We start from the raw sequence: 20891 nt of genomic DNA on the forward strand, positions 1-20891 counted from the left end.
CACGTTTCTCATTCTGGTGCACCATCACGGTGGGGAATTTGTACGTGGTGTAAAAAGCCAGATTTGTTTGAAAGCATTGCAACGAACAGAGACAAAAAACAAACAGAAAAGAAATCAAGTGTACAGTCCTTCGAACCGGAGTTGAACCAGTGACCTATGGATATCTTTGTACAATGCTACAGTCCACCGCTCTACCAACTGAGCTATCGAAGGGACATGAATCTTTAGATTCAGTTGAGTACTATCAATAGAAATGGTGTGCGTGACAACTGAGCAAACTTCAGTAAGTATTAACAAAATTCTCATTCAATTCTCACGTATAGTAACTGTAATAGTAAGCAGCGCAATTTCCTAGTTTTCTTATCGTTACGCGCGCTACCCACCGCAACGCAGATGGTAGGATTCGAACCTACGCTCCCGAAGGGAAACTGATTTCTAGTCAGTCGCCTTAACCACTCGGCCACATCTGCTGTTAGTTAATGTCAGAACAATTGATGAAAACCCGCTATAACTCATTAACAGCTGATCTACTTCAATTGGTTTTGATATAAATCTTTTACGTGTGTGTCAGAAGAGGGATTCGAACCCTCGACCAGAGAACTGGACTGCGACCTGAACGCAGCGCCTTGGACCGCTCGGCCATCCTGACTGAATGCCTTTGCAATAATTTTGGGGAGTGGTCCCCTGTATTTCACTTACATTGTGATCATGATTTTGTGGCTACGCGTATGTTAACAATTATATAAATGTCTTCAGTGCATTGTGCCCTCTATGAGAATTGAACTCATGACCCCTAGTTAGCCAGGTGTTTACAAGACTAGTGCTCTGCCACTGAGCTAAGAAGGCTGATAGGATCAACTCGCAAAGACATAGCTATCCGTATTAGACGGGTTTTGGTTTACTTAATGAACATGGCCAAAAATGTGGAACGCTTCACGATTTTGCGTGTCATCCTTGCGCAGGGGCCATGCTAATCTTCTCTGTATTATTGAAAATAAAAGGATATAATGCACTGAGTGTATATTGTTGGCGACACCATGGATACACAAAGCAACATTAGAGACACACATACGAAACACAGAGCACATACAGCGTTACCACACTCCACGAGATCACGGACAAGAAGAAGGAATAAAGGAAGCCCCCCCTTTTCTAAGATGACTCCCACCCATGTTGCCAGACTAAAAGAAAAGCCTGGCGTCGTCACTTGCTCAAAGGAGGGGAAGGGGGTAAAGCGGGTTTGCCAAATGGACAGCCGTTTCTAATACCCTCTCTCAAACCCGTACCTCCTCAATTCTTCTCGTATGGTCCTACCCCGATGCGTTCACGTAACTCTTGGAACCTTGGCGCTGGCAAAGCCTTCGTGAAGATGTCGGCCAGTTGGTCTTTGGAGCTAACGAATTCGACGGCGATCTTGTTGTTTTCTTGCAGCTGTCTTACAAAGTGATATCTCACGTCAATGTGTTTTGATCGCCGCGGATGGACCGGATTTTTGACCAGACAAATAGCACTTTGATTGTCGCAATACATCTTAACGGGATTTGGTGGTACCTCGTCGCCTGAAGACTTTTCCATTGGGACCGGAGATGAGTTTAGGCCGTTAGCCAGCGCGTTGAGCCAAAGAGCTGTCTTCGCTCCATCCGATAAGGACACATATTCCGACTCGGTAGTCGAGATGGACACACATTCTTGTCTCCTGCACGACCATGCGACTGGCCCTCCCTTGTAGAAAGCGATGCATCCTGAGATGGATTTTCGGTCGTCTACATCACTGGCGTAGTCGGCGTCGGTATAGACTACGGCTCCTTCATCCTTCCGTCCACCCAGCCATATACCGAAGTCGAGCGTACCTTTCAGATAAGCGAATATACGTTTGACTGCGTTCCAGTGCGCCGGCTGTGGGTTTTCACAAAATTTAGACACTTGTCCAACGCCGTAGGCAATGTCCGGTCTAGTGGTAGATGAGAGATAGAGCAGGAATCCAACTGCCGCACGGTAGGGGATTAAAGACATGTCCACTTTCCCCTCGTTGCGTGGCACCATCGAACTAGAAAGGTGAACGCTGGATTCGGCTGGGGTCAGCTTGGGACGGCTATCCGTCATGCCGAACTGTTCCAGTGCCTTGAGTATCGAGTGCTGCTGCGAGAGAAATACTTGTCTATTTTCCCTGTCGTACTCGATGTTCATACCAACGAATCTGGTCGGGGGAGACATCTTACTTCAAATTCGTTACCGATCCAAGTAGCGAAGCGTTGACACTCCTCATCAGAACTGCTAGAAAACCATCCGTCATCTACCCAGATGAAGAGATATGACACGATGCTATTGTTGACCAGGATGAACACGCACATATCTGCGTCCAGTGCCTTAAAACCATATCTGAGTAGGGCGGCGATGAAGGTCTTGCACCAAAGACGGGGAGCCTGCTTTATGCCGTAGACCGCTTTCAAAAGCTTACACACGTGATCCTCTTTTCCAGACACCACGAATCCTTCGGGTTGGGTCATGAAAATTGGTTTGTCAACATCCGCGTTCAGAAACGCAGTGGCCACGTCGAACTGAAATGATTTGTATCCGAGTGATGCGGTGAGTGATAGAACAGATCGAATTGAGTCAAGGCGTGGCACAGGTGCATACGTTTCTTCGTAGTCGACGCCGTACTGCTGGTGACATCCAACAACTGTTAATCTTCCTTTAAAGCGTGGGGCCACGAAATCTGGCTGCAGTGGGTCTCCATAGCCCGGCTTATATTTCCCAACCCATTTGTGAGGCAGTATAGCGCACTCAGTTGGTACATGGGATTGTGGGATGAGCACCCACGATTTGTTCTTGATCTGAGAGTCATACTCCGACTTGAAAGCTGGTAACCACTGTTCCGCATATCTTGATTCCACCGCTTGTTTGTAGGTTTGTGGTTCATCAACTTCTAGTTCGAAAAATGAAGAGCGCTTAGGGGCTGGATCAGTGGATGCTGCATTTCCGAATGATTCCATATATTCCATGTATCGATCCGTGTATCTTGGCACGCGGCCGGATCTTGTTGGTCTATGAAATATATATGGAAGGTGGTGAGTGCCAGTAATTTTTTTTTGTAACGGCGATTAGTTTTTACCTTCGATAATTGTGTGAATCGTGAATCGATATTGGTGAGGCGTCAACGTTGGGGACTTCATCCACTTCTTGATTCTTGTTGGCGTGATCAGGAGTCACAGCGTGAACAGGTTCCGCATTCGCAACGTCGAGGACTTCCGTACCCTCTTCATTTCTGCCGCCAGGAGCCCGTTCAATCTCCTCCTCTAAGGCCTCGACTTGGGGAGCTTCTTCGACTGATGCATCTTGATTATCGGGAGTGTCTTGGCTTTCATCTACACCTTCGATTAGTTGAGTCTGGTGGATAAAAAAAACGGATATATATATAAAAAATATATATACATATATGAATGTATACATACACATACATAAATATATATACACAAAAAATATATTTGGTTTGTTTATGTATGGCTACTAGTATAAGCGAGATACCTGATTAAGTACTTCTACTAATAGTTGCATTGGTTCCATTGGGCTATTGCCCTTTTCAGCTGTGAGTGGGTGATCTCCAATCAGGATTGTTTCATCGAAGGTCACATCACGGGAAACGATTATTTTCCTCTCAACAGGGTTCCAAAGTCGCCAGGCCTTTTGATTTTCACCGTAGCCGACCATCCAACATGCTTCGCCTTTAGGATCTAGTTTCTTGCGTAGCTGGTCGGGAACGTGGGCGTATGCGCGGCAGCCGAGAACCCTTAGGTGGGCAACCGATGGTTTCTTGCCGAATAATTTCTCGAACGGAGTGACTTCTGTGTGGCTGGTGAGAGTCCGGTTGAATATGTAAACGATAGACAGAAGAAATTTGCCCCAGAGTTCTCTGACTTCATTTCTGATGTTGCACGGAAGTTGGTTGCTGTTGTCGTTAGTGTACAGGCCACTTCTCACGGCCTCTACAACTGTACGCATCGTTCTCTCGGAACGAGAGTTTTGTTGTGGAGTGTACCTAGCAGTAGTTTGATGAATAAGACCAGTACGTTTTTTGTATTCGCTAAAGTTTCCACCGAGGATGTCGGTTCCTTGGTCCGTCCTGAGTATTTTTATTGGCCTTCCGGTTTGGGTTTTCATCATTTCTGCAAATTCCATGAAATGCGTGCCAGCTTCATTTTTCGTCTTCATGAGTTTGGCTACTGTATAACTGCTGTTGTCGTCTTTGAAGATGACGAAGAAGCGATGGCCTTCAGGAGTTGGCACGTGTAATGGACCCCCGACATCGGAGTGGATCAAGTCGCCGATATTTTCCACGCGGCCGCATCCGGTTGGGAACTTGCTACGGTGGAGCTTTCCAAAGATGCAACCTTCGCATATGAGTGGTTTTTTGACGTCGTTGAGGTGCAGGCCGTATACTGCTTTAGATTTGTTGATCTTTAAAATGTCTTGACAGTTGAGATGGCCGAATCTTCTATGCCAAAGTTCGAGGGACGCCTTGGTACTCCCATTACCAACACCGTAGAGCGCTGTTGAAGATTCTTCGCTCAGTTCCGTTGGGTTTTTGGTCGTAGCGCATAATCTGTAGAGGGAGTTTTCGACACGAGAGCCAGTCATGGATTTTTCGTTAGTTTCCTTATTAGCGAAAAAGACCTGTGTATCAGTGAACTCAACATTGACGTTACAGTCGGTGGCTGCTCCAATTGAAAAAAGATTAATTCCAAGACCGGGAACGTATAACACGTCGTGGAATGTTCCTTCAAGCTTCACACCATCTACTTCTGTAATGACGTCGATGTTTCCTATACCAAGGGCTTGTAGTTCAACACCACCAATTCCATTGATTTTCCATGTTCCGGGTGGAATTATTTTGAAAGTGGTGAAGAAGGACCGTTGATCAGTCATGTGATTGGTTGCGCCCGAATCAGCGTTCCAGACCTTGTGTTCCCGTGCAACCAGACACAATGACGAAGAGATACAACCAAAACCTCTTTTCTTGTTGAAATTTTCTTGTCTCGCCTGACCACGTTCTTCTTCTCTTTTTGTTGGACACTGATAAGCTTTGTGTCCATTTCCATTGCAGTTGAAGCAGACGACTGAGCCGGCATGTTGGCTGCTTTGCTGCTGATCGTTTTGTTGTTGTCCATCTTTTCGTGCGTATGAGTGGTTGTGCGGATTGGAGCTGCCACCACCTCTACCTCCTCTTCCTCCTCTGCCTCTGCCGCGTCCTCGCCATTCGCCCGTAAAGTAGGGGCCTCGTCCACGGCCACGGAATCCCCCTTGCGCGTGTGCTGCGTTGTCGAAACTTTGCCCTGGGGGTGTCTTTGCAGCGCTCTGCCCGGCGAAAGCGGCTGCCTTAGGCGAGTGGAACGCAAAGAAGGCCGTATCGGTCGGATCCATCGCGCCGTTGTTGGCCGCTCTGCTGATGGCTTCTTCGTTTACCAGTCTTGGTGTTAGGTTTGCTATTGTTTGCTCGTTTCTTGGTAGATTGTCCCAAGCCGAACGGAATGAGCGAAAACTGGGGGGCAGTGTTTGGATAATTTTCACAACGAGTTGTTGTTCAGTGACAGGTGATTCCAAGTTTCTCAGCTCTTCTGCCAAGTTTGTGTATACTGCAACATGATCCAGCACTCTGTGCTCTGTGAACGGTAATCATGTGTGAGTCAACAAGATTCTTTAGCTTTATGAACTGTATAGTTAGTATACCAGGATTGTATTTGTAGTTGAAAAATTTCTCTAGCAGTAAATTGCCGTTGATAGGAGCAGCGTTGGCGTATTGCAGTATCAGACGCTCCCACATTTCCGCGGAGGACGCACATCCTTCGATGAGAGTTTGCTGTGGCCCCTCAACGTTGCAGAATATTATAATTCTCGCCTCTGCATCCTTCATGTCCCAAGCGTCTATCAGATTTTGGTTCGCGACCTCCTGGTTCTCATTGAGGTTCTGTCAATAATTGAACATAACGTTAATTAACTGGCGTGCGTAATATGCCGCGTCTGCGTATGTGAGCTCTCAAGGAACAGCATAATTATGTGTGAGTTCTCAATAGAACAAACAGTGGTACTCTGTCGTGTCCTGGTACGCGCATAAAATATGTATACATACATATATTTATATATAAATATATATTTATATTTTGTTTTAATCAAACGATCGTGACTTTCACCACTCGTTAAATGCGAGTGTGGCGTGTGTGAGGCCTGAGTGACGTGAACGATAATTTGTCCCAAGCAAATGCGTTTACCCGATTTACAACGACATAAAATTTCTTCACAATTCATGCTAGAATGGCAGTATAGTGTTTCGATTTCAGACAGAGGCTATATAGTGAGAGGATTAATTCAGACTGCTTTGGCCGGCTGAAAACAAAGTCAAGCTTACAGGTATCATGTGAATTGCCTATCTGATAGAAACACTATTTACGACTGCAAACTTGAACAATAAGCCAAGCATTTAATGTTTTTCCATCATCAGGTAGTGTCATATTTCTATACCAACACGTGGCTGCAAAGAAGCAAGTCTGGCCCCACAATTACTGTAATACGTTTCATAATTTAAAAAAAAACTGGTCATTGACTTCATTCTGAGCAGCCGTTGGATAGAAACATCACTTACAACTACTCGTCAAATCAAATCTCTTTCTTCTATGTCCAGGAAAAAAGCTTAGTCTTTCGCCATCATTACAATTTTTCGTCTCTCTCATTTTCTTTTGTAAAGAAAAATTCTCAAAATTCAAGCTTTGTTCTTTGTCTCGCAAGACGTCTACATAGAAAGACAATAATTACCAGTTCGGGTCGAGGTTCAAGTCTCGTGACGACGTTGAGAACACGTGCTCGTTGCAGCAGCAGTGTACACCCATATCTAAACGAGGTCCATTTTTCCGGACCGCTTAACTTCGTTATTCTGTTGACTTCTCTCGAGGCTTCGTGATTCATTCTTGTCGATTAATTGGCGTGTTCTGGGCCCATAACCTATTGAAAATAAAAGGATATAATGCACTGAGTGTATATTGTTGGCGACACCATGGATACACAAAGCAACATTAGAGACACACATACGAAACACAGAGCACATACAGCGTTACCACACTCCACGAGATCACGGACAAGAAGAAGGAATAAAGGAAGCCCCCCCTTTTCTAAGATGACTCCCACCCATGTTGCCAGACTAAAAGAAAAGCCTGGCGTCGTCACTTGCTCAAAGGAGGGGAAGGGGGTAAAGCGGGTTTGCCAAATGGACAGCCGTTTCTAATATGTATCGTTCCAATTTTAGTATATGTATTCCGTGTGGAATACAGTAACAATAATGCCGACCAAAGCTTTTGTACCTCTTATTTTTCAAGTCCAATCCGTTGCTGCAGCTTAACGTTGTTTGTACGTGGAAATGATCTATTGAATAGTGATAGTCAGTCAGCTGTCAGATTTCCTAAAATGAACTGTATTCAGATATTTGCTTTTGTGTGTCCCCCATGCGCAGTGCTCTTGGGCCGACTTGACGAAAGAGTATTCAACGATGTATTGAATTAGTGCAGCTAACGTCCAGGAACTTCTGCTCAATCCATGGCGTATAACAATCGTGAATCTATGCTCTCTTTTTTTTACCAGCGAGCACGTTTCTCATTCTGGTGCACCATCACGGTGGGGAATTTGTACGTGGTGTAAAAAGCCAGATTTGTTTGAAAGCATTGCAACGAACAGAGACAAAAAACAAACAGAAAAGAAATCAAGTGTACAGTCCTTCGAACCGGAGTTGAACCAGTGACCTATGGATATCTTTGTACAATGCTACAGTCCACCGCTCTACCAACTGAGCTATCGAAGGGACATGAATCTTTAGATTCAGTTGAGTACTATCAATAGAAATGGTGTGCGTGACAACTGAGCAAACTTCAGTAAGTATTAACAAAAATCTCATTCAATTCTCACGTATAGTAACTGTAATAGTAAGCAGCGCAATTTCCTAGTTTTCTTATCGTTACGCGCGCTACCCACCGCAACGCAGATGGTAGGATTCGAACCTACACTCCCGAAGGGAAACTGATTTCTAGTCAGTCGCCTTAACCACTCGGCCACATCTGCTGTTAGTTAATGTCAGAACAATTGATGAAAACCCGCTATAACTCATTAACAGCTGATCTACTTCAATTGGTTTTGATATAAATCTTTTACGTGTGTGTCAGAAGAGGGATTCGAACCCTCGCCCAGAGAACTGGACTGCGACCTGAACGCAGCGCCTTGGACCGCTCGGCCATCCTGACTGAATGCCTTTGAATAATTTTGGGGAGTGGTCCCCTGTATTTCACTTACATTGTGATCATGATTTTGTGGCTACGCGTATGTTAACAATTATATAAATGTCTTCAGTGCATTGTGCCCTCTATGAGAATTGAACTCATGACCTCTAGTTAGCCAAGTGTTTACAAGACTAGTGCTCTGCCACTGAGCTAAGAAGGCTGATAGGATCAACTCGCAAAGACATAGCTATCCGTATTAGACGGGTTTTGGTTTACTTAATGAACATGGCCAAAAATGTGGAACGCTTCACGATTTTGCGTGTCATCCTTGCGCAGGGGCCATGCTAATCTTCTCTGTATCGTTCCAATTTTAGTATATGTATTCCGTGTGGAATACAGTAACAATAATGCCGACCAAAGCTTTTGTACCTCTTATTTTTCAAGTCCAATCCGTTGCTGCAGCTTAACGTTGTTTGTACGTGGAAATGATCTATTGAATAGTGATAGTCAGTCAGCTGTCAGATTTCCTAAAATGAACTGTATTCAGATATTTGCTTTTGTGTGTCCCCCATGCGCAGTGCTCTTGGGCCGACTTGACGAAAGAGTATTCAACGATGTATTGAATTAGTGCAGCTAACGTCCAGGAACTTCTGCTCAATCCATGGCGTATAACAATCGTGAATCTATGCTCTCTTTTTTTAACAGCGAGCACGTTTCTCATTCTGGTGCACCATCACGGTGGGGAATTTGTACGTGGTGTAAAAAGCCAGATTTGTTTGAAAGCATTGCAACGAACAGAGACAAAAAAACAAACAGAAAAGAAATCAAGTGTACAGTCCTTCGAACCGGAGTTGAACCAGTGACCTATGGATATCTTTGTACAATGCTACAGTCCACCGCTCTACCAACTGAGCTATCGAAGGGACATGAATCTTTAGATTCAGTTGAGTACTATCAATAGAAATGGTGTGCGTGACAACTGAGCAAACTTCAGTAAGTATTAACAAAAATCTCATTCAATTCTCACGTATAGTAACTGTAATAGTAAGCAGCGCAATTTCCTAGTTTTCTTATCGTTACGCGCGCTACCCACCGCAACGCAGATGGTAGGATTCGAACCTACGCTCCCGAAGGGAAACTGATTTCTAGTCAGTCCACTTAACCACTCGGCCACATCTGCTGTTAGTTAATGTCAGAACAATTGATGAAAACCCGCTATAACTCATTAACAGCTGATCTACTTCAATTGGTTTTGATATAAATCTTTTACGTGTGTGTCAGAAGAGGGATTCGAACCCTCGCCCATGTGATGTATGTGTGTGGATCATGTCTGTCAAGTGTGTATGTGTGATATTGGTGGCGCAAAGAAAACGCCGCTAGAGGAGCGGCGAGCGCGCTGGCTGAGGGGTCATTCGGGCTCGCGTTCTGATGCGATCAAGTAATACTTTCATGTCCGTCTCATCTTACATTCTCGTGGACTCCCCGTGTGTAGTTTAAATACAGTGGCGATCCTTCGATCGCATAAAGACACAACATGGCGCAGTTGGTATAACCTTTTTCTCAGTTTCGGCTTTGTAATCTTCCATTTGCTGTACCATCGTTAGCCACCACGTGTTCAGTGTGTCGGTGGGCGCCGCCATTTTGGTTTTGTGCTCAGCTTCCCCGTTTCTTACATGTGATCGGTGGCGTCTCAGTTTGGTTTATCCGGCAATCGAATAGAAGTAGTGTAGACATTTAGCGTGAGATATTCTCGGCCCTCAGCTCATCCATCCCGTCGTTCTTCAGTAACACGCGGTTCAAGAGTGGCCCCTTTTGACGTGTTAACTTGATGAACAATCCATATTTCCTTCGTTCGTCAAAACATTGGGATTCATATAATTCCCCCCGCAATTCGACCCCGGTCAGCATGACAACGGCAGCTGATGCGTTGGCTGCGGCCAATGCGGCAACGGCCGCCATTACGGCTAATGACGCTCGCATCGACGCCATAGAACAAGGCCAGACGACCATTGCAGCCCAGCTGACGACCTTGACGGCGCAACTTCAAGCTTTTCTCACAGCCGGTGGTGGCGCTGGTGGAGCTGTTGGCGGCGGCGCGGGTGGTGGCGCTAGTGGGGGAGGCAGCGGTGGCGCTAGTGGCGGTGGTGGTGGTGCCGGCAGCAGCGGCGTTGGTGTTGGTACCGGTGGCGTTGCTGGGCATGCGGTTCCACATCCGAGGCGGCGGCTCGATCCATCTGGAATGGATTAGCTTCACGGCGATATCACTATTTCGCTACTGCGTTCTTGGAGAAATCGGTGGAATGATTTCGCAGAGTTGAACCAGCTTCTCACGTATCCGGTCACGGAACAGATGGCCGCTTTTCGCATGGCCCTAGACTCTACGATGCAACAGGTGGTAGAAGTGGCATTGGGGATCACACCCGCAACAGTTACGACCCCCAACCAAGTGCTCGACCTCATCGCGGATTACATCCGGGCGAAACGCAATGTGGCACTAGACCGAGTGGCGTTTGAAGAACGTCGTCAAGGTCCATTAGAATCGTTCGAGTATTTTTACATCGGCCTGCGCCGTCTAGCAGAAGCAGCAGATTTATGTGGTGCGTGTTCCGAAACGAGACTGGTGACTCGTATCATCGCCGGGACGCGCGACGCTGAGACGAAGAAGAAATTATTGGCCATCAGTCCTTTCCCCGGTTTGCAGGTGGCGGTCAACATTTGTCGCAGCGAAGAGTCGGCCCGTGCGAACGAGCGCACTCTGAGTGGACAATCCGGTGTTGCAGCTATTCACCCCAAGAACGGCAAGGTTGACAATCGTTCATTGAACGAGTGCGGCGCGTGTGGCCGCTCGACCCATGTGAATGGGGCGACATGTCCGGCGATGGGCAAGAATTGCCATGCATGTGGAAAGCCTGATCATTTTTCCCCCAGATGCCCCACTCGCGACAAAGGGAAATTCGGGGCAAATGGAGGAATGGGCGTCGGATCTAAATCCAAAATGGCCCACATAACCATCGGAAATGTCCAAGATACTCATCGGCGGCGCTGCTCTCCGACCATATTGTTGGACGTGATTCGTGACGATGGCAGTGTCGGTGCTCAAATCAGTGACGTTATTCCCGATCCAGGTGCTGAGGTCAGTGTCGGTGGCCGCGACGTTATGGCAGCTTTGGGCCTAGTTGAAAAGGATCTGGCGGCTTCGTCATTTGACCTAGTGATGGCCGACAGATCCTCTCCGTTGTTATCCATCGGACAGCGAGACATTCATATCCGGTATGGAGATCGGAGCGCTCATATCACGATTGTGTTCTGCCCGGAAATCCGCGGCATGCTCTTATGCCGGTTGGATTGCGTCGAATTAAATATTTTGCATCGACAATACCCGAAGCCGCTGTCTCGAGTGCGTTCGGTTACGTTTTTATTGCCGGAGGAAAATCCACCAAGTGACACAACTTCCACTTCATCTGGCGGGACGTTTCTCAAGGATATTTACATCCCCATGGAGCCTACCGCGGAGCAGATTTCGACCATCGAGGCGGCTATCAGCGCCGAGTTTGAAATGGTTTTTAACCAGGAAGAGGGGTTACGCAAAATGGCAGGCCCGGATATGGTAATTCAGCTCCGCGACGATGCAGTCCCATTTTATGTCAATGGTGCGCGACCCATTGCTTTCGGGGATCGTTCTGACGTGAAGCGTGTGCTAGACGACCTGGTGGCGAAAAAGGTGATCGTGGCAGTTAGCGAGGCGTCGGAGTGGGCCGCTCCATTAGTCGTCATTCGGAATGCAAAAACTGGAAAAATTCGTATATGTGTCGATCATACACGCCTAAACAAATTCGTGTTACGGCCTACCCATCCAACGCGTACACCACGCGACGCGGTAGCGGAAGTGGATAGTGAAAGCCGATATTTCACAAGCTTCGATGCGGCCAACGGGTATTATCAGATACCCCTCCATCCCTCCTGCCAACATCTGACTACGTTTATGACCCCCTGGGGTCGATACAAATTCCTTCGCGCGTCCATGGGATTATGTTGTTCCGGGGACGAGTACAATCGGCGAGCGGATGTCGCGTTTGCAGCATTGTCTAACACCGTGAGAGTGGTTGACGACTTGCTGCGATTTGACCGGACATTTCCAGCCCACGTCGCGGGAGTATGTGCAGTATTGCAGGCAGCGCGGACGGCAGGAATCACCTTCAGTAAGGAGAAATTTCGGTTTGCTCAATCCCGCATTTCTTGGGTCGGATATGATATCCGGCACGGCGGCATCACCATCGAGGAAGAAAAACTCAAAGCGCTGTCGCATTTTCCCAAGCCAACCAACGTATCAGAGCTGCGTTCTTTCATGGGGTTGGTTGAACAATTGGCGGGATTTTCTACTGAAGTGGCGGCGGCCAAGAGTCCCCTTCGTCCACTTCTCAGCACGCGCAATCCTTTCGTATGGACCGAAGATCATGATCGGTCTTTCGAAGCTGTAAAACTGGCCCTTATCTCTCCGCCTGTGTTGGTGCACTTCGACCCCATGCGTGAAACGACAATCCAGGTCGATGCCTCGCGCAAACACGGTATGGGATATGCGCTTTTACAACGACATGGCGATTCCTGGAAGCTGGTGGACGCCAATTCTCGCTGGTGCTCGGATACGGAGTCGAGATATGCAGTGGTGGAACTCGAGTTGGCAGCGGTGGAATGGGCAATCCGGAAATGCCGACTTTACTTATCCGGATTACCCAATTTTACATTGGTGGTGGATCACCAAGCATTGGTGGCCATATTGGATCGATACACATTGGATGCTATCGATAATCCCAAGATCCAGCGCCTGAAGGAGCGTCTCTCCCCGTACGCCTTCACAACGATATGGCGGAAGGGAAAAGACCACGCTATTCCCGATGCATTATCGCGGGCACCTGTGAATGATCCGGCGGTGGACGATGAATGCGTCGGAGCGGAGTTGGCGTATTCCGTGCGTCGCATCACACTTCAAGGCATCAGCAGCATTTGCAGCCCACATGACGAGTCGGATCTCTCGAGCCATTTGACGGATAATCTATTCGAAAACTTGCGAGTGACGGCATCAGCGGACCCCCATTACGTCGATCTGGTGGCCGCCGTAGAATCCGGATTTGCTGTCGACCGTGCGCGCACCCCCGATCACATCCGGCAATTCTGGTCGATTCGGAATCATTTATCAGTGGATAACGGCATCGTCCTATACGGTTCACGAATCGTTGTACCCATGGCGGCACGTCAGGACATGTTGAACAAGCTGCATGCGGCTCACCAAGGCATTGTCAGGACGAAAAGGCGCGCCCAGCAGACGATCTACTGGCCTGGAATCACGAATGATGTGACCATGCTCATCGAGCGATGCGCTACATGCCAGGAGCGTTTGCCGAGCCATTGCCAGGAGCCGATGACGTCCGACCCGCCACCAACATACGTTTTCCAAGACGTGTCTGCAGATTTATTTCAGCACGGATCACTACATGTGCTGGTGTACGCCGACAGGCTATCCGGTTGGCCGGTGGTACATCAATGGCGACGCGATCCGACTGCACGTGAAGTGGTGCAAGCCGTTGTAAGTAATTTCGTGGAACTGGGTGTACCGATGCGCCTCCGATCGGATGGCGGCCCCCAATTCAGTGCCGGAATTTTCCAGGAGGCTCTGAAGCGGTGGGGGGTCGAATGGGGCAATTCGTCGCCACATTACCCCCAAAGCAATGGGCACGCTGAAGCGGCGGTGAAGGCGGTAAAGGAGTTGGTGGCAAAGCTAGCACCATCAGGCGACTTAACATCGGAAGCCTTCCTCACCGGACTCCTAGAATTCCGTAATATGCCACATGAAAGTGGTTTGTCGCCGGCCCAGATAGTGTTCGGTCATCAACTTCGGTCTATCATACCAGCCCACCGATCATCATACGCAAGCCAATGGAAAGAAGCGATAGCGGCACGGGAGCACAAGGCGGCAGCTGATGCTGCAGTCCGCTTTCGTTACGACGCCAGGACGCGCCCTCTCCGTCCGCTATCCATCGGTTCGTCGGTAAGAGTGCAAGACCCGGACACAAAATTATGGGACCGCGTTGGTGTAATAGTGGCGATCGGGCGATACCGCTCGTATCGCATCAAATTTGCGAGTGGCAGCGTTTTGTGGCGAAACAGGCGATTCCTCCGCTTGTTGGTTCCAGCGACATCGGCGGAGGAGGTGGAATCATCTTCCACGAGCGGTGCTGGAGGTGAAACGGCAGCAGGCGATCCCGATTACACGTCTACTGGGCAGCGACCACTACCGGCCCCATCGGGCGTGACGCCTCGCAGAAGCCCCCGCACACGCAAGCCGCGAGTCATTATTTCTGTTTAATCTGGTATGTGAAGAATGTATTCCTCCCCGCAATTATCTCCATGTTATGTTCCAACTATCCTCCAATCCCGTCGACGTGCGCGGTATTTCCCATGTATCTTCGTCGCCTTCATCTATTTTCTTATCGTTGACCTATATTGTCTCCGGCGCCGCCATTCGGTGAAGATTGGCCATCGCTGTAGAGCGGCGGCTCGGGAAGGGTTGTGATGTATGTGTGTGGATCATGTCTGTCAAGTGTGTATGTGTGATATTGGTGGCGCAAAGAAAACGCCGCTAGAGGAGCGGCGAGCGCGGTGGCTGAGGGGTCATTCGGGCTCGCGTTCTGATGCGATCAAGTAATACTTTCATGTCCGTCTCATCTTACATTCTCGTGGACTCCCCGTGTGTAGTTTAAATACAGTGGCGATCCTTCGATCGCATAAAGACACAAAAGCCCAGAGAACTGGACTGCGACCTGAACGCAGCGCCTTGGACCGCTCGGCCATCCTGACTGAATGCCTTTGAATAATTTTGGGGAGTGGTCCCTTGTATTTCACTTACATTGTGATCATGATTTTGTGGCTACGCGTATGTTAACAATTATATAAATGTCTTCAGTGCATTGTGCCCTCTATGAGAATTGAACTCATGACCCCTAGTTAGCCAGGTGTTTACAAGACTAGTGCTCTGCCACTGAGCTAAGAAGGCTGATAGGATCAACTCGCAAAGACATAGCTATCCGTATTAGACGGGTTTTGGTTTACTTAATGAACATGGCCAAAAATGTGGAACGCTTCACGATTTTGCGTGTCATCCTTGCGCAGGGGCCATGCTAATCTTCTCTGTATCGTTCCAATTTTAGTATATGTATTCCGTGTGGAATACAGTAACAATAATGCCGACCAAAGCTTTTGTACCTCTTATTTTTCAAGTCCAATCCGTTGCTGCAGCTTAACGTTGTTTGTACGTGGAAATGATCTATTGAATAGTGATAGTCAGTCAGCTGTCAGATTTCCTAAAATGAACTGTATTCAGATATTTGCTTTTGTGTGTCCCCCATGCGCAGTGCTCTTGGGCCGACTTGACGAAAGAGTATTCAACGATGTATTGAATTAGTGCAGCTAACGTCCAGGAACTTCTGCTCAATCCATGGCGTATAACAATCGTGAATCTATGCTCTCTTTTTTTACCAGCGAGCACGTTTCTCATTCTGGTGCACCATCACGGTGGGGAATTTGTACGTGGTGTAAAAAGCCAGATTTGTTTGAAAGCATTGCAACGAACAGAGACAAAAAAACAAACAGAAAAGAAATCAAGTGTACAGTCCTTCGAACCGGAGTTGAACCAGTGACCTATGGATATCTTTGTACAATGCTACAGTCCACCGCTCTACCAACTGAGCTATCGAAGGGACATGAATCTTTAGATTCAGTTGAGTACTATCAATAGAAATGGTGTGCGTGACAACTGAGCAAACTTCAGTAAGTATTAACAAAAATCTCATTCAATTCTCACGTATAGTAACTGTAATAGTAAGCAGCGCAATTTCCTAGTTTTCTTATCGTTACGCGCGCTACCCACCGCAACGCAGATGGTAGGATTCGAACCTACGCTCCCGAAGGGAAACTGATTTCTAGTCAGTCGCCTTAACCACTCGGCCACATCTGCTGTTAGTTAATGTCAGAACAATTGATGAAAACCCGCTATAACTCATTAACAGCTGATCTACTTCAATTGGTTTTGATATAAATCTTTTACGTGTGTGTCAGAAGAGGGATTCGAACCCTCGCCCAGAGAACTGGACTGCGACCTGAACGCAGCGCCTTGGACCGCTCGGCCATCCTGACTGAATGCCTTTGAATAATTTTGGGGAGTGGTCCCCTGTATTTCACTTACATTGTGATCATGATTTTGTGGCTACGCGTATGTTAACAATTATATAAATGTCTTCAGTGCATTGTGCCCTCTATGAGAATTGAACTCATGACCCCTAGTTAGCCAGGTGTTTACAAGACTAGTGCTCTGCCACTGAGCTAAGAAGGCTGATAGGATCAACTCGCAAAGACATAGCTATCCGTATTAGACGGGTTTTGGTTTACTTAATGAACATGGCCAAAAATGTGGAACGCTTCACGATTTTGCGTGTCATCCTTGCGCAGGGGCCATGCTAATCTTCTCTGTATCGTTCCAATTTTAGTATATGTATTCCGTGTGGAATACAGTAACAATAATGCCGACCAAAGCTTTTGTACCTCTTATTTTTCAAGTCCAATCCGTTGCTGCAGCTTAACGTTGTTTGTACGTGGAAATGATCTATTGAATAGTGATAGTCAGTCAGCTGTCAGATTTCCTAAAATGAACTGTATTCAGATATTTGCTTTTGTGTGTCCCCCATGCGCAGTGCTCTTGGGCCGACTTGACGAAAGAGTATTCAACGATGTATTGAATTAGTGCAGCTAACGTCCAGGAACTTCTGCTCAATCCATGGCGTATAACAATCGTGAATCTATGCTCTCTTTTTTTACCAGCGAGCACGTTTCTCATTCTGGTGCACCATCACGGTGGGGAATTTGTACGTGGTGTAAAAAGCCAGATTTGTTTGAAAGCATTGCAACGAACAGAGACAAAAAAACAAACAGAAAAGAAATCAAGTGTACAGTCCTTCGAACCGGAGTTGAACCAGTGACCTATGGATATCTTTGTACAATGCTACAGTCCACCGCTCTACCAACTGAGCTATCGAAGGGACATGAATCTTTAGATTCAGTTGAGTACTATCAATAGAAATGGTGTGCGTGACAACTGAGCAAACTTCAGTAAGTATTAACAAAAATCTCATTCAATTCTCACGTATAGTAACTGTAATAGTAAGCAGCGCAATTTCCTAGTTTTCTTATCGTTACGCGCGCTACCCACCGCAACGCAGATGGTAGGATTCGAACCTACGCTCCCGAAGGGAAACTGATTTCTAGTCAGTCGCCTTAACCACTCGGCCACATCTGCTGTTAGTTAATGTCAGAACAATTGATGAAAACCCGCTATAACTCATTAACAGCTGATCTACTTCAATTGGTTTTGATATAAATCTTTTACGTGTGTGTCAGAAGAGGGATTCGAACCCTCGCCCAGAGAACTGGACTGCGACCTGAACGCAGCGCCTTGGACCGCTCGGCCATCCTGACTGAATGCCTTTGAATAATTTTGGGGAGTGGTCCCCTGTATTTCACTTACATTGTGATCATGATTTTGTGGCTACGCGTATGTTAACAATTATATAAATGTCTTCAGTGCATTGTGCCCTCTATGAGAATTGAACTCATGACCCCTAGTTAGCCAGGTGTTTACAAGACTAGTGCTCTGCCACTGAGCTAAGAAGGCTGATAGGATCAACTCGCAAAGACATAGCTATCCGTATTAGACGGGTTTTGGTTTACTTAATGAACATGGCCAAAAATGTGGAACGCTTCACGATTTTGCGTGTCATCCTTGCGCAGGGGCCATGCTAATCTTCTCTGTATCGTTCCAATTTTAGTATATGTATTCCGTGTGGAATACAGTAACAATAATGCCGACCAAAGCTTTTGTACCTCTTATTTTTCAAGTCCAATCCGTTGCTGCAGCTTAACGTTGTTTGTACGTGGAAATGATCTATTGAATAGTGATAGTCAGTCAGCTGTCAGATTTCCTAAAATGAACTGTATTCAGATATTTGCTTTTGTGTGTCCCCCATGCGCAGTGCTCTTGGGCCGACTTGACGAAAGAGTATTCAACGATGTATTGAATTAGTGCAGCTAACGTCCAGGAACTTCTGCTCAATCCATGGCGTATAACAATCGTGAATCTATGCTCTCTTTTTTTACCAGCGAGCACGTTTCTCATTCTGGTGCACCATCACGGTGGGGAATTTGTACGTGGTGTAAAAAGCCAGATTTGTTTGAAAGCATTGCAACGAACAGAGACAAAAAAACAAACAGAAAAGAAATCAAGTGTACAGTCCTTCGAACCGGAGTTGAACCAGTGACCTATGGATATCTTTGTACAATGCTACAGTCCACCGCTCTACCAACTGAGCTATCGAAGGGACATGAATCTTTAGATTCAGTTGAGTACTATCAATAGAAATGGTGTGCGTGACAACTGAGCAAACTTCAGTAAGTATTAACAAAAATCTCATTCAATTCTCACGTATAGTAACTGTAATAGTAAGCAGCGCAATTTCCTAGTTTTCTTATCGTTACGCGCGCTACCCACCGCAACGCAGATGGTAGGATTCGAACCTACGCTCCCGAAGGGAAACTGATTTCTAGTCAGTCGCCTTAACCACTCGGCCACATCTGCTGTTAGTTAATGTCAGAACAATTGATGAAAACCCGCTATAACTCATTAACAGCTGATCTACTTCAATTGGTTTTGATATAAATCTTTTACGTGTGTGTCAGAAGAGGGATTCGAACCCTCGCCCAGAGAACTGGACTGCGACCTGAACGCAGCGCCTTGGACCGCTCGGCCATCCTGACTGAATGCCTTTGAATAATTTTGGGGAGTGGTCCCCTGTATTTCACTTACATTGTGATCATGATTTTGTGGCTACGCGTATGTTAACAATTATATAAATGTCTTCAGTGCATTGTGCCCTCTATGAGAATTGAACTCATGACCCCTAGTTAGCCAGGTGTTTACAAGACTAGTGCTCTGCCACTGAGCTAAGAAGGCTGATAGGATCAACTCGCAAAGACATAGCTATCCGTATTAGACGGGTTTTGGTTTACTTAATGAACATGGCCAAAAATGTGGAACGCTTCACGATTTTGCGTGTCATCCTTGCGCAGGGGCCATGCTAATCTTCTCTGTATCGTTCCAATTTTAGTATATGTATTCCGTGTGGAATACAGTAACAATAATGCCGACCAAAGCTTTTGTACCTCTTATTTTTCAAGTCCAATCCGTTGCTGCAGCTTAACGTTGTTTGTACGTGGAAATGATCTATTGAATAGTGATAGTCAGTCAGCTGTCAGATTTCCTAAAATGAACTGTATTCAGATATTTGCTTTTGTGTGTCCCCCATGCGCAGTGCTCTTGGGCCGACTTGACGAAAGAGTATTCAACGATGTATTGAATTAGTGCAGCTAACGTCCAGGAACTTCTGCTCAATCCATGGCGTATAACAATCGTGAATCTATGCTCTCTTTTTTTACCAGCGAGCACGTTTCTCATTCTGGTGCACCATCACGGTGGGGAATTTGTACGTGGTGTAAAAAGCCAGATTTGTTTGAAAGCATTGCAACGAACAGAGACAAAAAAACAAACAGAAAAGAAATCAAGTGTACAGTCCTTCGAACCGGAGTTGAACCAGTGACCTATGGATATCTTTGTACAATGCTACAGTCCACCGCTCTACCAACTGAGCTATCGAAGGGACATGAATCTTTAGATTCAGTTGAGTACTATCAATAGAAATGGTGTGCGTGACAACTGAGCAAACTTCAGTAAGTATTAACAAAAATCTCATTCAATTCTCACGTATAGTAACTGTAATAGTAAGCAGCGCAATTTCCTAGTTTTCTTATCGTTACGCGCGCTACCCACCGCAACGCAGATGGTAGGATTCGAACCTACGCTCCCGAAGGGAAACTGATTTCTAGTCAGTCGCCTTAACCACTCGGCCACATCTGCTGTTAGTTAATGTCAGAACAATTGATGAAAACCCGCTATAACTCATTAACAGCTGATCTACTTCAATTGGTTTTGATATAAATCTTTTACGTGTGTGTCAGAAGAGGGATTCGAACCCTCGCCCAGAGAACTGGACTGCGACCTGAACGCAGCGCCTTGGACCGCTCGGCCATCCTGACTGAATGCCTTTGAATAATTTTGGGGAGTGGTCCCCTGTATTTCACTTACATTGTGATCATGATTTTGTGGCTACGCGTATGTTAACAATTATATAAATGTCTTCAGTGCATTGTGCCCTCTATGAGAATTGAACTCATGACCCCTAGTTAGCCAGGTGTTTACAAGACTAGTGCTCTGCCACTGAGCTAAGAAGGCTGATAGGATCAACTCGCAAAGACATAGCTATCCGTATTAGACGGGTTTTGGTTTACTTAATGAACATGGCCAAAAATGTGGAACGCTTCACGATTTTGCGTGTCATCCTTGCGCAGGGGCCATGCTAATCTTCTCTGTATCGTTCCAATTTTAGTATATGTATTCCGTGTGGAATACAGTAACAATAATGCCGACCAAAGCTTTTGTACCTCTTATTTTTCAAGTCCAATCCGTTGCTGCAGCTTAACGTT

General features: G+C 46.5%; 2 protein-coding genes and 34 non-coding genes across 36 annotated transcripts; 1 reads left to right on the plus strand and 35 right to left on the minus strand.

Moving 5' to 3' along the window:
* Positions 1-126: 126 nt before the first annotated feature.
* Positions 127-213, minus strand: Trnay-gua. Its single transcript is given in 2 exon segments — positions 127-162; positions 177-213. It is a non-coding gene; the product is annotated as a tRNA-Tyr (tRNA).
* Positions 214-388: 175 nt separating this feature from the next.
* Trnas-aga lies at positions 389-470 on the minus strand. Its single transcript has one exon. It is a non-coding gene; the product is annotated as a tRNA-Ser (tRNA).
* A 95-nt stretch (positions 471-565) lies between these two features.
* On the minus strand, positions 566-649 carry Trnal-cag. Its single transcript has one exon. It is a non-coding gene; the product is annotated as a tRNA-Leu (tRNA).
* A 114-nt stretch (positions 650-763) lies between these two features.
* Positions 764-846, minus strand: Trnat-ugu. Its single transcript is given in 2 exon segments — positions 764-799; positions 811-846. It is a non-coding gene; the product is annotated as a tRNA-Thr (tRNA).
* Positions 847-917: 71 nt separating this feature from the next.
* On the minus strand, positions 918-1022 carry LOC123474793. Its single transcript, XR_006649919.1, has one exon. It is a non-coding gene; the product is annotated as a U6 spliceosomal RNA (small nuclear RNA).
* Positions 1023-3108: 2086 nt separating this feature from the next.
* On the minus strand, positions 3109-5506 carry LOC116935343 (U3 small nucleolar RNA-associated protein 25-like). The gene is made up of 2 exons (XM_045176269.1): positions 4957-5506; positions 3109-3387 (listed from the first exon to the last, which is right to left on the minus strand). The coding sequence occupies exons 1-2, from the start codon at positions 5416-5418 to the stop codon at positions 3109-3111; spliced, it is 741 nt and encodes a 246-aa protein (XP_045032204.1). The 5' UTR covers positions 5419-5506.
* Positions 5507-7753: 2247 nt separating this feature from the next.
* On the minus strand, positions 7754-7840 carry Trnay-gua. Its single transcript is given in 2 exon segments — positions 7754-7789; positions 7804-7840. It is a non-coding gene; the product is annotated as a tRNA-Tyr (tRNA).
* A 175-nt stretch (positions 7841-8015) lies between these two features.
* Trnas-aga lies at positions 8016-8097 on the minus strand. Its single transcript has one exon. It is a non-coding gene; the product is annotated as a tRNA-Ser (tRNA).
* Positions 8098-8192: 95 nt separating this feature from the next.
* Positions 8193-8276, minus strand: Trnal-cag. Its single transcript has one exon. It is a non-coding gene; the product is annotated as a tRNA-Leu (tRNA).
* Positions 8277-8389: 113 nt separating this feature from the next.
* Positions 8390-8472, minus strand: Trnat-ugu. Its single transcript is given in 2 exon segments — positions 8390-8425; positions 8437-8472. It is a non-coding gene; the product is annotated as a tRNA-Thr (tRNA).
* Positions 8473-8543: 71 nt separating this feature from the next.
* On the minus strand, positions 8544-8649 carry LOC123474803. Its single transcript, XR_006649926.1, has one exon. It is a non-coding gene; the product is annotated as a U6 spliceosomal RNA (small nuclear RNA).
* Positions 8650-9088: 439 nt separating this feature from the next.
* On the minus strand, positions 9089-9175 carry Trnay-gua. The gene is given in 2 exon segments: positions 9089-9124; positions 9139-9175. It is a non-coding gene; the product is annotated as a tRNA-Tyr (tRNA).
* A 175-nt stretch (positions 9176-9350) lies between these two features.
* On the minus strand, positions 9351-9432 carry Trnas-aga. The gene has a single exon. It is a non-coding gene; the product is annotated as a tRNA-Ser (tRNA).
* A 726-nt stretch (positions 9433-10158) lies between these two features.
* LOC123474457 (glycine, alanine and asparagine-rich protein-like) lies at positions 10159-10500 on the plus strand. The gene has a single exon (XM_045176671.1). It carries the CDS (start codon positions 10159-10161, stop codon positions 10498-10500), a length of 342 nt encoding a protein of 113 aa, XP_045032606.1.
* Positions 10501-15217: 4717 nt separating this feature from the next.
* On the minus strand, positions 15218-15300 carry Trnat-ugu. The gene is given in 2 exon segments: positions 15218-15253; positions 15265-15300. It is a non-coding gene; the product is annotated as a tRNA-Thr (tRNA).
* A 71-nt stretch (positions 15301-15371) lies between these two features.
* LOC123474804 lies at positions 15372-15477 on the minus strand. The gene has a single exon (XR_006649927.1). It is a non-coding gene; the product is annotated as a U6 spliceosomal RNA (small nuclear RNA).
* Positions 15478-15916: 439 nt separating this feature from the next.
* Trnay-gua lies at positions 15917-16003 on the minus strand. Its single transcript is given in 2 exon segments — positions 15917-15952; positions 15967-16003. It is a non-coding gene; the product is annotated as a tRNA-Tyr (tRNA).
* A 175-nt stretch (positions 16004-16178) lies between these two features.
* Positions 16179-16260, minus strand: Trnas-aga. The gene has a single exon. It is a non-coding gene; the product is annotated as a tRNA-Ser (tRNA).
* Positions 16261-16355: 95 nt separating this feature from the next.
* Positions 16356-16439, minus strand: Trnal-cag. The gene has a single exon. It is a non-coding gene; the product is annotated as a tRNA-Leu (tRNA).
* A 113-nt stretch (positions 16440-16552) lies between these two features.
* Positions 16553-16635, minus strand: Trnat-ugu. Its single transcript is given in 2 exon segments — positions 16553-16588; positions 16600-16635. It is a non-coding gene; the product is annotated as a tRNA-Thr (tRNA).
* A 71-nt stretch (positions 16636-16706) lies between these two features.
* On the minus strand, positions 16707-16812 carry LOC123474805. The gene has a single exon (XR_006649928.1). It is a non-coding gene; the product is annotated as a U6 spliceosomal RNA (small nuclear RNA).
* A 439-nt stretch (positions 16813-17251) lies between these two features.
* On the minus strand, positions 17252-17338 carry Trnay-gua. Its single transcript is given in 2 exon segments — positions 17252-17287; positions 17302-17338. It is a non-coding gene; the product is annotated as a tRNA-Tyr (tRNA).
* A 175-nt stretch (positions 17339-17513) lies between these two features.
* Trnas-aga lies at positions 17514-17595 on the minus strand. Its single transcript has one exon. It is a non-coding gene; the product is annotated as a tRNA-Ser (tRNA).
* A 95-nt stretch (positions 17596-17690) lies between these two features.
* On the minus strand, positions 17691-17774 carry Trnal-cag. The gene has a single exon. It is a non-coding gene; the product is annotated as a tRNA-Leu (tRNA).
* A 113-nt stretch (positions 17775-17887) lies between these two features.
* On the minus strand, positions 17888-17970 carry Trnat-ugu. Its single transcript is given in 2 exon segments — positions 17888-17923; positions 17935-17970. It is a non-coding gene; the product is annotated as a tRNA-Thr (tRNA).
* A 71-nt stretch (positions 17971-18041) lies between these two features.
* On the minus strand, positions 18042-18147 carry LOC123474806. Its single transcript, XR_006649929.1, has one exon. It is a non-coding gene; the product is annotated as a U6 spliceosomal RNA (small nuclear RNA).
* Positions 18148-18586: 439 nt separating this feature from the next.
* Trnay-gua lies at positions 18587-18673 on the minus strand. The gene is given in 2 exon segments: positions 18587-18622; positions 18637-18673. It is a non-coding gene; the product is annotated as a tRNA-Tyr (tRNA).
* A 175-nt stretch (positions 18674-18848) lies between these two features.
* On the minus strand, positions 18849-18930 carry Trnas-aga. Its single transcript has one exon. It is a non-coding gene; the product is annotated as a tRNA-Ser (tRNA).
* A 95-nt stretch (positions 18931-19025) lies between these two features.
* Positions 19026-19109, minus strand: Trnal-cag. Its single transcript has one exon. It is a non-coding gene; the product is annotated as a tRNA-Leu (tRNA).
* Positions 19110-19222: 113 nt separating this feature from the next.
* On the minus strand, positions 19223-19305 carry Trnat-ugu. The gene is given in 2 exon segments: positions 19223-19258; positions 19270-19305. It is a non-coding gene; the product is annotated as a tRNA-Thr (tRNA).
* Positions 19306-19376: 71 nt separating this feature from the next.
* LOC123474808 lies at positions 19377-19482 on the minus strand. The gene has a single exon (XR_006649931.1). It is a non-coding gene; the product is annotated as a U6 spliceosomal RNA (small nuclear RNA).
* A 439-nt stretch (positions 19483-19921) lies between these two features.
* On the minus strand, positions 19922-20008 carry Trnay-gua. Its single transcript is given in 2 exon segments — positions 19922-19957; positions 19972-20008. It is a non-coding gene; the product is annotated as a tRNA-Tyr (tRNA).
* A 175-nt stretch (positions 20009-20183) lies between these two features.
* On the minus strand, positions 20184-20265 carry Trnas-aga. The gene has a single exon. It is a non-coding gene; the product is annotated as a tRNA-Ser (tRNA).
* A 95-nt stretch (positions 20266-20360) lies between these two features.
* Trnal-cag lies at positions 20361-20444 on the minus strand. Its single transcript has one exon. It is a non-coding gene; the product is annotated as a tRNA-Leu (tRNA).
* A 113-nt stretch (positions 20445-20557) lies between these two features.
* Positions 20558-20640, minus strand: Trnat-ugu. The gene is given in 2 exon segments: positions 20558-20593; positions 20605-20640. It is a non-coding gene; the product is annotated as a tRNA-Thr (tRNA).
* Positions 20641-20711: 71 nt separating this feature from the next.
* LOC123474809 lies at positions 20712-20817 on the minus strand. The gene has a single exon (XR_006649932.1). It is a non-coding gene; the product is annotated as a U6 spliceosomal RNA (small nuclear RNA).
* Between the last annotated feature and the right edge of the window lie 74 nt (positions 20818-20891).

The sequence above is a fragment of the Daphnia magna genome, linkage group LG7, assembly GCF_020631705.1.
Source record: "Daphnia magna isolate NIES linkage group LG7, ASM2063170v1.1, whole genome shotgun sequence".
Taxonomy (NCBI): Eukaryota; Metazoa; Arthropoda; class Branchiopoda; order Diplostraca; family Daphniidae; genus Daphnia; species Daphnia magna.